Genomic DNA, 12,198 nt, shown 5'->3' with positions numbered 1-12,198 from the left:
GCATTTCATATCAATGGAAAAAGAGTGCCACAATACCTCTTTTTTTTTTTAAATGGGGGATACTATTTTACACTGTAGTACCTTATTTTTGGCTAGGTTGTTTGCAGGGAAGGATACTGCTTTCCACGCATGTAAAATCATGAGTCTGCTGCTTAAAACAAAGGAATATATCTATCAGTGCAGAGACATTAGAAAGCTCAGGGATGTACAGGAGTCAACAGGGAATGGTGGTGTACTCAGGTGGAACTGAATGTGAGTGGTAATATTAAAAAAAAAAAACACGTAAGTTTTACTTTGTGTTACATTGTGCAAGCCATCACTCAGAACTAGACTGTTGTCACATGTACTGTTCTTGTAATTAGCCTTCATCCAAACTGCTAAAATTACCTGCTGACCATTTTCTCTGTCTTCTGCTCTTTTTTTTAACTATTCACTGAGCTTGAAAGTGCATTGAGCCCCCTTACATCCTAATGGGTATTAAAGATGTATATTGTTATCATCTTTGTCACAATTTGATGGTTTTGTACATTAATCTGAAGTGGATAAAGACTTTGCAACACAGTTTTAAATTAATTGGTCTGTCTGTAGTTTTACCTGATCTCTTGAATTGTTGCAGCTTGTGGCCCTTTCCTAGTTGTTTTTAATATCATGTTCCCAATTATCCAGTGCTTTTAGCTCCCTCTGAGTTTAGAAGTAAAAAGAATTCTGCGTTAAGTGAACTATACAGAGAGAAGTATCTGAAAATGAACAGGTTGGTTTAAAAGTAATTTATGAAATGATTTTTTTTCAATACATTTGGATTGTATCTACAAAATTTTGGGATTTAAGCTATGAAAGACATAGTTAACTGGGTTACTGTTTGCCTATTTATATAAATTATTATGTGCAGCCCAGGGCACAAAGTACATTTCAAGTGCCTGTGTTGGAATCTGCTGACAGTGTATGTCTCAAACTCTTGCGATAGAGGCAGGTAAGATGTTGATGGTGATGTTCTCTTTGAAACTTGTGGCTGTGTTTACCACCATGGCTGTCTGCCTTTTAGAGGGTAGGAGTTCCTGCAGTGCGTTGGTGCGGTGGGGAGGCGCTCGTTTCAAATAGACAAATCTTTGCGGAAGCTTTACTTAAGTTCGAGAACTTCTTACTTGGATAGCAAAGCTGAGGGAGTCGCTTTTGCATTTGACATCTCAGACGACAGCTCTGCTGTGGATGAAGAATCGTAGCTAGCTGAGCCAGTATGCATTATGGATGTCAGTGCCATTTTAGAGTGGCTGTGCGGTCGAACCGCAGGGGTTATGTACTGGTACAGCCTTTGCAGTGCAGGAAATGAGATAGTAATAAAGCACTGATAAGGGGTTTAAGGTTCAAGCTGTACTCATAACCAACTCATAGACTATAAAATATTAGGGCATGCTATAATACTGAACATTTTCCTTTTTTAATTTTATTTTGACTTTTGGGAGAAGGGTATAGTTTAACTTCCATTTTGTTGCAGAAAGCGAATAGGCCTATAAGATAAGAATGGATGTTATTTTATATTTGCCGTATGTCATGATATTATCGCAGGTTCTTTTGGATAATAGTGCTAAGCATGTGGTATATTGAGATTTTAAATGGAGTTCTAACTTGCCTTTTCAAACTCCACCCCGCTTCCTTCAGGCCAGGAAAGAGAACAAGTAGCATCTGTAGTGTGTTTTTTATATGTGATACAGAATTCATTTAGATTGGAAAATACCTGTAATTAAGTGTGATTTGACTGTGAGAACTTGGAAAATCGTATCTTAACATCTGTTCGATTTGTGCAGAGTACTATGCAAGTCAAATTTTCTTCTCCAAATATATCTTCCTGAAAGCTCAATCTGGAGAAAACAATTTCCTTGCTGCATCTGTCTTTCGCACACCCTCTTCTGTGCATCTCTGTCTCCTGCAGCTCTCCCCAGTTAATTTTTGGACATCCCTTTCTCCAGTCCTGCATATCTTTTCATTAGCCTCACTTTGCCAGTACGTTACAGCCCTACTAAGGAGAAACTCGATTTTGATTGATAATTCATAATTTCAAATGATAAATTGCAGGATATTGCTTTTGTTTTTTGCTGTTCAGAGGACACTGTTAGAGCTTATAATGTGCACAGCAAATAGGTACATGCTTCAACTCAGTGATTCCTAAATGGCAGCGTGCACACCTCTAGTGCAAGCAAGGTATTTCTAAAACAGTATCTAAAGGAAATAATCTGTCTGCTTGCCCTTCTCTTAAAGTGCAGCAGTTTTTGTAGCTATTTACTGTCTTCTGTCTATATCGGTGGGAGAGTTTGCTGCTCTGGCGTGAGGCAGGCAGTGTGGCTGGAGGTTCACCCCTTGTCTTCTGGGGGCAGCTGCTGCTGGTGTCAGCAGAGTCCAGCAAAGATGACCAGAAGGATTCCCTGCCCTTTCCCCACCCTTTGCCTTTGATACCCAGGAATGTTTTTACTGGAGACCAGAATTCATCATACAGCTTCAACAAAAGAAAGCTGGGCTAAAAATGGAAATTGAAGCAGATGAATGTTGTTTGGTTTAATCAGATACAGGGAGTTGCTGATCATGCAAGGTGGGGGGCAAGGAAGGTGAAACCCGTAACAGGTGGATCTGTTGCACCTTCCATGCTGGTAGTAGTTGGGTGCAGTATTTAAGTCTGGTGTCTTGCCTATAATGAGGACTTGCTCTGGATTGTCTACTGCAGCTAGGACTGGGAATTCACAATCCTTCAAACCTAAGGTTAAGAACAGTTTTTGTGGGGAAGCCCCATTGGGAGATGGGTGGAGGGAGAAAAAACGGAGGGGGGAAGCCTGGCACGTTGAATTTTGGATAATGCTAATGGTCTGGGACTATATAAATGAAACCTCTTTTTGTTGTTTTCCTTGTTGCAGATGACTTGTTCAAGGTTCACAAACTTAAGCCAAATCTGAAGTGGCGACAGGCTTTTGACAACTACTTAAAAACAATGCCTCCTTACTACTTACTGGTATGTTCCTTTTCTCATTTCATCCTCCTGGGTATAATGGCTGATGTGACCAGAGTCCTGTGCATCATACCTCTTCCTAGTAAATTTTGTTTACGTAATTATGATGACATTTTAGGTAGTAAACATTTTGCTTTGCAGAGGTATGTAGATCAGGTCAGGAATTTTTAAGAAATAAATACATTTCTAGTAATACTGAGTAATAGTAACCATATTAAGATATGAAATGTGCTTTCTGTTCATTAAATATTAAATAAGCTTTGATCTGAAGTATTTTAGATTGTTCAGAGAAAATAAATTTGGCATTATTTTTGTAACTCGATAAAGAAAATGGAGATTTGTTAGTTTACAAATGTGGGTGAAGTGCTAGAACTTGGGAAGCTGATACCAAGAGAACTGGCTGGGCCAAATAAAGGGTGGGGGGAGGCACTGTGACGCCTTTTACACGTAGCTTGGACAATGCACCTCAATATGGACTTGCATCATCCCGGCTATTCTGGTACTGAGCCTTTGAGTGGAAGTTGCCAGGGGCACCACGCTGTGTGGTGTCTTGGTAATGTGGCATAAACGCCCATTGCAAGCTAGTTAGCCTACCAAACTCATGTCACATGTTACCTGAATAGACTTGAATTTTAGTGGCCAAAAGTGGAAAAGCTAGAGCACCAACCCATGTGCCTTAGCTTCCTGTAATTGATCTTATAAATTTTTTTTTTAAAGACTTACTCTCTTACTATTGTGTATTTTGTTTTCCTTATAGCCATTAAAGAAAGCCCTAAGGATGATGGGAGCTCCAAATCTGATATCAGATAATTTAGATTGTGGACTTAGTTACAGTGTTATCTCTTACCTTAAAAAACTCAGCCAACAGGTAGTATTGATAAAACCTTTGCAATTAGAAGTGCGTTGATTATGTAGTTTGTGGTAATCTCACTATAAAGCAATTAATCCCTGGGGGAGTTCATATGGGTGTACAGCATATATTATAATTGAAGATTGGTGAGCGTTTTCACTGCAAATGTGGGTGAATCTAGAGTGGTTCTGTAGCCAGTGATTGTGCCTTCTGTAAGTGGGGAGGGTGGGGGGAGTGCAAGAGAGACCTCTTCAGCTATATTTTAAGTATCTGATAGACCTTTAAACTCCAAAGATTATCACTAATTGGATTTGACTGCTCTTGCCATTGTTCTTCACAGCTGAAGTCAGAGGCTTGCTCTCAGTCTCATGTTTATTTCCATGTGTGCCTTGGCAATGTGTACGTTCCAAAAAAAAGTGTATGTTCTTGTCCGTGGGGCATAGAATCATAGCTCAAGCTTTATATCTGATCTTCCTGTTTCCTTCAGGTTAAATCCATTCTGTGTCTTAAGCATGACCTGGTGGGAAATAGTCTTATGTATCTTCTTTTTGTCAAGAATGCCATCTCAGGTGTAACTGTCTGAAAGCCGTGCCTCCTCAGCACAAATGGTTCTTACCGCAGTAGTTTAATATCTAGAAGTCAGTGGGGAAGCAGTGCAGCCTTTAAAATTACAAAGAAAAAATCCTCCGCCTTAAAGAGCGCACAAAATAGATTTCAAAAGCCTCTGAATAACTGAGCATCTATTAGACATAAAACTTCTGTGGTATTTCAGTAACTTAATGATAGGCAAATTCATGTTATTTATCTGCAATATGGAGTTGGAATGGCTTGAGATGGCTACTGTGGTTTTCACAGACGTTCTCAGCACACAAAATAGTTTGAATGCGTTGGATGCATTATAAGCTCCAGTGTAGGGACAAGCAATTCCAGAATTCTGCTGTGTTCCTGCTGTCCTTAAATTCAGTGTTTCCCACACATAATGAAGGAAATTCTGCAGAGGATGAGATCTGGGGGAAGTGGGTTGCAATCACTGTGGGGTTTGGGTGGTTGGGATTTTTTTGAAATACGAGTGGGTCAAAATCTTACTTTGAATACAGTTAAAGCTTAATATGGTAAAATTATCTGCACCTATAGTAAAAAATCTGTACTAATTGGAGGAGTAATATGTTTTTAGAAACTTACTGATGAAGCAAATTTCTTACATGACTTTTCTCCTTTATCTTGTTGCAAACGTGTAGTACAAACCTTTGTTTGTGGGTTGTTTCAGAAATAATATTTGAAATTATGTTATTGTATCTGCATAATAGTTGTTTTAGATGCAACTCTACAGTAACCTAAGGCATCCCACCTTTGATTTTTTTTTTTTTTTCTTTCCCTTTAAAGATGATTCTTCAGGGACACAAAAGTGTCACAGACTTGCAGCAAAATCAGGGATATTCACAGACCTCCTACTGGCATATAAATTTAGATACACTGGCTAAATATTTTTTCCATATGCTAGCACATTAGGATTTCTTTCTACTTGAGATCTAATCTATGTAATCCAGTATATCCCTGGGTAGGTAGTTCACCCATTTGTTGAGTAGTTGGGAACTAAATTTATAGTTTTATCCTATTAATGTATTGTGTGTTTTTTACTGAAAATCTTCAATGCCTGCTGATTCTTTAACTCATGATGTGATTCCATTTTAGACAAAAATAGAGTCGGAACGGATAATAGGTTCAGTGGGTAAGAAAGTTCCACAAGAAATTGGAATAAAAGTGAAAAATCACTCCAGTGGCCTTTCCTTGGTACACAGTAGGGATTTTAAGCAACTGCTGCAAGGGATCACTGGGGAATCTCCACTGAGACTGGCAGAAATGAATGTTAAAGAGTTTGCTGGCTTCCACATAGGACTTTTAAACAAGGTAAACAGCATAGTGGTCTTGCATGATTAAGCAGTTAATCTCATCTGTTTTAAATGGGTAACTTTTATGGTATTAGTGCAGAAGTAGCAAGTACTTTCACTGAATTGTGAAGAGTGCAGTGTATGCATAAAAAAATGAGAAGAGTAAATGCTATTTTTTTTCCACTTGATTTTGGGACACAGTTTGAAAATCCCATGGTTGTAAACAAAGATTACTGTGTTTGCAGTGACCATCTCTGCAAAAGACAACTACTGTTGTTCATCCAGGAGTTAACATGCTTAATCTAGTCTTGGTGGAGCTGATGGTGCTAATGCTGCATAAGGTCTTGTTGAAAAAACAGTCATTGAGTCTGCTGTATCCAGTTATGAAGCTCTGAAGTTACTTCACGATAATATTTGCTAATAGTTAACATTGTTACAATTCATAGGGGAATTCCTCTGTGCATGGGAACTGATGGGTTAACTGAAAGTTGCTTGTTTTATTACAAAACTAGGATTTGAAGCCACAGGCGTTCAGAAATGCATATGATATTCCTCGTCGCAGTCTTCTAGACCAGCTAACTAGAATGAGAACCAATCTTCTGAAAACACACAGGCTTATCTTGGGGCAGGATGAAGGTAAGTACCCACTGTTGCACATTATCAGTTTGGAGAGGGTACAGCTCTCTTTATTCCCTGAAGTAGTGCTTTCTGTCTGGGGTGTGGGAATAGAAATGGACATTACATTGTTTGAGTCAGTCAGTGTCCTTTTCTTGACTCTGAAGGGGAAAGAAGGGAATTTTTGCCTTCTGTCACGCAAGATGTCATGCCTGCTTTGAGTTTTAAAAATAAGTTTCATGGGAGAGCTTTCCTATATGCTGAGATTCAGTAGACATGGTTTTTATAGCGGTGGTGGCTTTAAAGCAGAGAGGGGTTTATTTCACTTTACCCTTGTTAGGTGCCCGGTGGTCTAAAGATGCAGTTGTTAGCATAGAGATTAAACTTGCTTGATTTTCATTCTTCTGCCAATTCAGCTCAACTCTTGGCAGCCTGAATTCCAAAGTTGTAGTCTTCATCTCTTCCTCTCTAGTGAAAAGAAAAAGTCATTTCTAGTTCTTAAATGCTAACACTTGCAGTCGAAGTGCGTGAAGTTTCTATTGCCTTAATTTTAAGGTAGACTAAATTGAGATCTCCTGTAATGTTGCAGACTGCCTTCATAGTGTTCCTGTTGCTCAAATGGGAAATTACCAGGAATACCTGAAAATGATGCCTTCACCCCTTCGGGAGATTGACCCAGATCAACCAAAAAGACTTCATACATTTGGCAATCCATTTAAACAGGATAAAAAGGTAGGAGGACCCACGCTATCTGCTGTATCTTTTTATTTAACATGACTTGAAATAATTTGCGAGTAGAATGTCTCTCCCACAACTGTGATACGGTGCTAACCTGGGTAGCTCTTCTGTCTGGAAAGGAGTGCTGTCTTTCCACATGGTCCAACAGACACGGGTAAGGAATCATGCTGACTTCAGAGTGGCACTGGTCTGTCTCTGGTTACAGTGTACATTAGGTAGCTCTGTTCTGAGAGTTGTAAAGTGTTTTGAAAGCCACCTGAGTTTTAACACAGAGGGACTTATTCCATCAACGAATTGATGAAACAAGTTATATTTTGTTATGCTGTTTTTAAAAATAATCTTTTTTTTTTTTTTCTCTTCAGGGTATGATGATAGATGAAGCAGATGAATTTGTTGCTGGGCCTCAGAATAAGATTAAGCGTCCTGGAGAGCCCAATACTCCAGCGTCACTAAAGAGAAGGCGTAGCATGTCACCACTGCTGAGACGGTCCCAGTCACCACCCGTCGTGACAAATCATGTTGGTGGGAAAGGGCCACCATCTGCTTCTGGATCCCCATCCTATCTGAACCTCAAAGGCATCCCAGCAAATAAAGGTACATTGAGTTGTAGTACAGCAGTCTTGCGTGATCACAAGTGGGAGTATCTGTGTTAAAAAAACTGAACCCCACAATTCTGTGTTTTCGGAGTTGATTTAAAAGGGTATATCAGTATGTATGTATGCTTCAGTGTTATGTAGGACTGAGGGTTTTTTTGTTGGCCTAGATAAACAGGCTGCTGCTCTAGCTAATGGAGTCTGGAATAGCAAAGTAATTTTGATGTACTGTTTTTAAAAAACATTGCTGAAACATTTCACCAAGATGGTTTGGAGGTAACAAGGATAGCAGATGAGCTTTTAGTTCTTATTTGTGTATTCTGTGGTGGCGAAGGAAAGTTAAAATGCGGTTCCATTTTCATTTCCCACAGATGATATTTTTCTTACCCACCCATTGCAGCAAATAGAGTCAGAAGAAAACTCTGTTAGCTCGAACTGAGAAAGGAAGGAAAACATTAATTTACTTAGAAGTCATAATGCTACAGTAGGAATACAGAAAATGGTGCCTTCGTGATAGTGATAGGAGATAGTAGCAGTCCAAAGGGAAGTATTGCCTTGTTACATCAAAGGTTGAATAGAAGTGTTGGAGAGTTGTTCAGCACTGTCAGATCACTAGGCAGTACTTCAAACAAGAAAGGATACAGAACTGCTTCCTTTTGGTTTTTTGATACTGCAGTTATACGCTAGTAAAGTACATATTTTTAATTTGTAGATACCAATAACAGTATTGTCCAGGATGGCAATGGAGAGAAGAAAGCAGAAAATTGTCAGTCACTGGAAAAGCAAATTGATGGCTTACCTGTGCAAATGGCTCCTTCGATTCCAGCTGCTATGGGAGAGGATGAAATGTTACCCAATGACTTAGACTCTCTACCTGTTGAATTCAATTGTTTAAGTGAAGATGGGTTGGATCATAAACCTGTTACCAACGCACTTGTTCGAGGGCCTCTAAATTACAGTGTGGCTGGAGATGACCAAAAACGGGTGATGGAGTCTACTTCTGAATCTGTGCCAAATTCATTTAAAATAACACCTACGATGTTGGAGGGAAACAATGCTGATATCAAAATTAAAGTGATGAAAGAGGTCCGCAAACCTGGAAGAAGTAAGTTTTGATTTAATTTTTTTTTTAATTAATATGTTATACATGGTGTTAAGAGAGAAGGCTTTTTTTTCTTGAAGTAAGGAGCTATTTTCAATATACTTTAGATTTTGAATAATTTCTGATTGCTTGCATATGAGCAATGGAGGGATAAAAAAGGAAGTTCTTACATGCAGGTGAGTTGAAGTTTAGACAGCAGTGTTTGGGTAGTTGACTGCCAAGTGACCTTGTTTGCCCTTGAAGATAAGCTAACTGCTATAAGAGGTGCCTTGTGAAAGCACCTTCCAGAGGTTTTGTTTTTGTAGCTCTATGAAGGTGTTACCAGTGGTAAATTATTCTAGTTAGACTTTGCCTTACGCTGCACGGCTCCTTGTGTACACATAGTGTACTTTGTTGCTTTGTGTTGGTCAGAACTTCCTTTGGAAGGCCAAGGCATATGTAGCTGCAAGGGTGCATCTTGGAATACGTTTGAAAGGGAATCTTAACAGTTAATAGCAAAGTGATTTTTTTTTTTTTTTTAAATTTATTTTGTGAGGTAACTAGTGATGGAACACTTGTAAATAAACTCTTTAAGAACTGAAGACTAAAAATTACTTTGTTTTTTCTGTAAAGTTTGATAACCCCCCAAAATCTGAAGCATGAGGAAAAGTAGCCTGCCTCCTCAGCTTTTGTTACATGTTCTGCCTGTTCTTGTGTACAGGATCAAAACCAAAACGCTAACCTGAAATTCCAACTAACGTACATGCTGTAGGATTTGCTATAGCCATAATCTTTCTGTTTTTCCTTAAATGGCAGATGTCCCTAATGTGGTCTGTGTCTGTGTGAACTTTTTCTACAAATTAAACTACTGAATATTTTTCTAATACATTGTCAAGTGCCAGTAATTAGTATAATGGAGTACTCTTAAGTCTTCCGGGTTTTTATAAAGATGTTTTAAAACTTCCCACTTGTCTATGTCTTTGCTCTCTGTTTTGCAAAGTGGGCTTGTCTAATCTTACACCAAATTCATGTCTGGTAAAGGTGATGTAGAGTAAAATAGTACTATGTTCAGTATGAGTCACCTGTCTTGCTGTAGAGTTCAGGCAGTCATCAAAGAAAGAAGCGAAATAGTAGTGGGTTAAATATGTACATCTGTTCACAGTTCTGACCATATATCCTCTCTGTGCCTGCTGCAGCACCCCGGGCAGGCTCTTACAGCACCATAAATATCTTCCTACTGGGTTCAACTACAAAACATACTGAAATGATGCTATTTTAAAACTAGTTTCTAATTTAATGTGTCCAGTTCATTCTTTTGCAGTGGACATACCTACTTTGTAGCAGTAAGACAGTTATACTAATTGTGCTCACACAAAGCATTGATAATTTGTTGAAGAGAACTAATCCCAGCCTCTGCTTTCAGAAATGACAGCTCTAAGTAAAAACGGGGCTTGGTGGCCTTATGTGCATATTAACTGCTATTGGTGGCACTGTGTTCATGGAGATACGAGGCTTCTCTACCTAGCCTGTGTTTTCTGAGGACAGATGTTTCTAGATGCTGCTCTTAAAGAGAACCTGATTCTTTAGTGCCACATTTGAATACCAGATCATCGGTATCACCTGCTTTCTGCGCATAAAGCTAATGCAGGCTTTTTTCTTGTCTTGCATGTATTACCATGCACAGATGTGTGGAAGTGAGCTTTGTTTTTTTTTTACTTCTGGCTGTTAAGCTTTATTGAAAATATATTTGCCAGATTTGTTTTTAATATATGGCTGTATTTTTATCTTTTTTTTAGATTATGAAAAAATTTTCTCTCTTCTTGAGGAGGTGCAAGGACCTATGGAAATTCAGAAGTATTTCATTGAATTTGCTATCAAGGAAGCAGCAAGGTTTGTATATATATACACATACATAAATGACTCAGAGTCATAAATCAAATGTTAATTTAGATCATAGTAGCAAATCATAAACTTTTCCAGTACTAGTATTTTCTGTTTTTCTTTTTGACATATTTCAGTTATGTTTTAGTGTTCAAACTACCACTGTATTTTTATGGAGTAAATGGTCTCTACGTAAAGTTTAAATGTGAAGTAGAGAGATGAGGCACTATTGAAGACCAACCCAGGATTTGGGTGGGTTGGGGAAGGGAGGCTGTATTACATTTTCTGGCCGTTCTAATGCCAGAAATAAAACAAGCTCTTCCATACTGGAAACAGAGCCTCTGGTAATAGGATTTGTCATGGCTGAATAGTCTTGAGTTGTTCAACTGTAATTTTGGAAGAAAAAATTAAATTGCTCTCCTTCTCTTCCATAGGTTTAAAAAACGGGTCTTAATACAACACTTAGAGAGAATACTAGAGGAGCTAGAGTTCAACAGCCTACCCAACAGAGTTAATCATGTCAACAGTAGATAATAATGTACCGGCCAGACGAATATGGACCAGGAATGAGTTTGCTGTGCCGCAGAAGAGTGGAAGAGGATGTAGCTGCTGCTCTCACCATCTTGGCAGTCAAGTGATTTTACTGTCACAGTCTGAGAAGAAGCAGTGGAGCTTTAACTTTAAGAACCTCTATCGGCAGAAGCTGGGCTATAACCTTAAGGATTTGCTATGAAAGGTGTGGCTTTTTTCCTGTGGAGGGTGCTATTTGCTCAACAGGCTGAAGAAAATAACCATTGCTGCCCCTCCTGCAGGTGATGAGAATTTACTCATTTGAACGCTGTCATTAGACATTTACGTGCTATAGGCAGCAGGTTGCACTAAAATGGGGCACTGTCAAATGCACACACTGTCTGCATCGTGGAGAGAGCCCGTGTGTTCCCAAAAAAACCCTCCCAGAAACACCTGCACTGGTAAAATTGCATGTTGCCACCACAGAGACAAGGGTCTTGTTCCCAAGAACTGCTAGCCATGCCTTTAAACTTGAGATTCAGTGTAGATTGAGAGTAAAGAAACTGCTATTGTGTTAATGAAAGCTAAAGACAGCCCTGTGACTGTTACCACCCGATGGTCACTAAACAATCTACCTCAGACTCTCTTCTGTTTTGTCTGCAGACATTATGAAAGTGCACCTGAGGCTTCCCAGGTCCCCGACTTCAGTTCTCTTTCATCCTGTGAGGAGGACGGAGATTCTTCAGGTGGCCTTGGCACACGCTGTGCTTTGGAAGCACTAAAAGGAAACGCTTTTAAAAACGTGTATTTTAATGTTCATACAAAAGAGATTATTTTGAACAGTATTGTTACCAGATCACTAATTTGATATTTTAACTGTATAAATTTTTTGGAACATATGTATATATAAAATAAACCGTTTTATTAATTTTTAATAAGTGCTAATCTGAGGAGTCTGTAGCGGGCAGCACTGAGTTCCTCTAATTGTCTGTTGCCAACAGACCGCTGATATTTTTGTAAAACCACTGGGTAGTGTAGCTGTGCTGCAG

The 12,198-nt window shown here is 38.9% G+C and overlaps 1 protein-coding gene across 6 annotated transcripts in view; it reads left to right on the top strand.

Moving 5' to 3' along the window:
* Positions 1-12,099, top strand: part of INTS6L (integrator complex subunit 6 like) — a 43,371-nt gene extending 31,272 nt beyond the window's left edge. For 2 of the 6 annotated variants that reach the window (XM_042807182.1, XM_042807181.1), the window contains exon 11: positions 2,901-2,995. Coding sequence is in view for 2 of the 6 variants with exons in the window: in XM_042807179.1 (XP_042663113.1) it covers positions 2,901-2,995; positions 3,750-3,860; positions 5,535-5,750; positions 6,244-6,367; positions 6,936-7,078; positions 7,447-7,678; positions 8,390-8,782; positions 10,555-10,648; positions 11,074-11,173 (1,508 nt within the window). In the remaining 4 variants the exon portion in view is untranslated. Of the gene's footprint in view, positions 1-2,900; positions 2,996-3,749; positions 3,861-5,534; positions 5,751-6,243; positions 6,368-6,935; positions 7,079-7,446; positions 7,679-8,389; positions 8,783-10,554; positions 10,649-11,073 lie in introns of those variants that run through there. The other 4 variants (XR_006166935.1, XR_006166934.1, XM_042807179.1 and 1 more) reach the window with 4 other exon arrangements.
* Positions 12,100-12,198: the final 99 nt, after the last annotated feature.

The sequence above is a fragment of the Tyto alba genome, unplaced genomic scaffold (genome assembly GCF_018691265.1).
Source record: "Tyto alba isolate M040663 unplaced genomic scaffold, T.alba_DEE_v4.0 Super-Scaffold_5, whole genome shotgun sequence".
NCBI lineage: Eukaryota > Metazoa > Chordata > Aves > Strigiformes > Tytonidae > Tyto > Tyto alba.
Note: the sequence above shows the minus strand (reverse complement) of the source record. Positions and strands in the feature narration are given on the sequence as shown.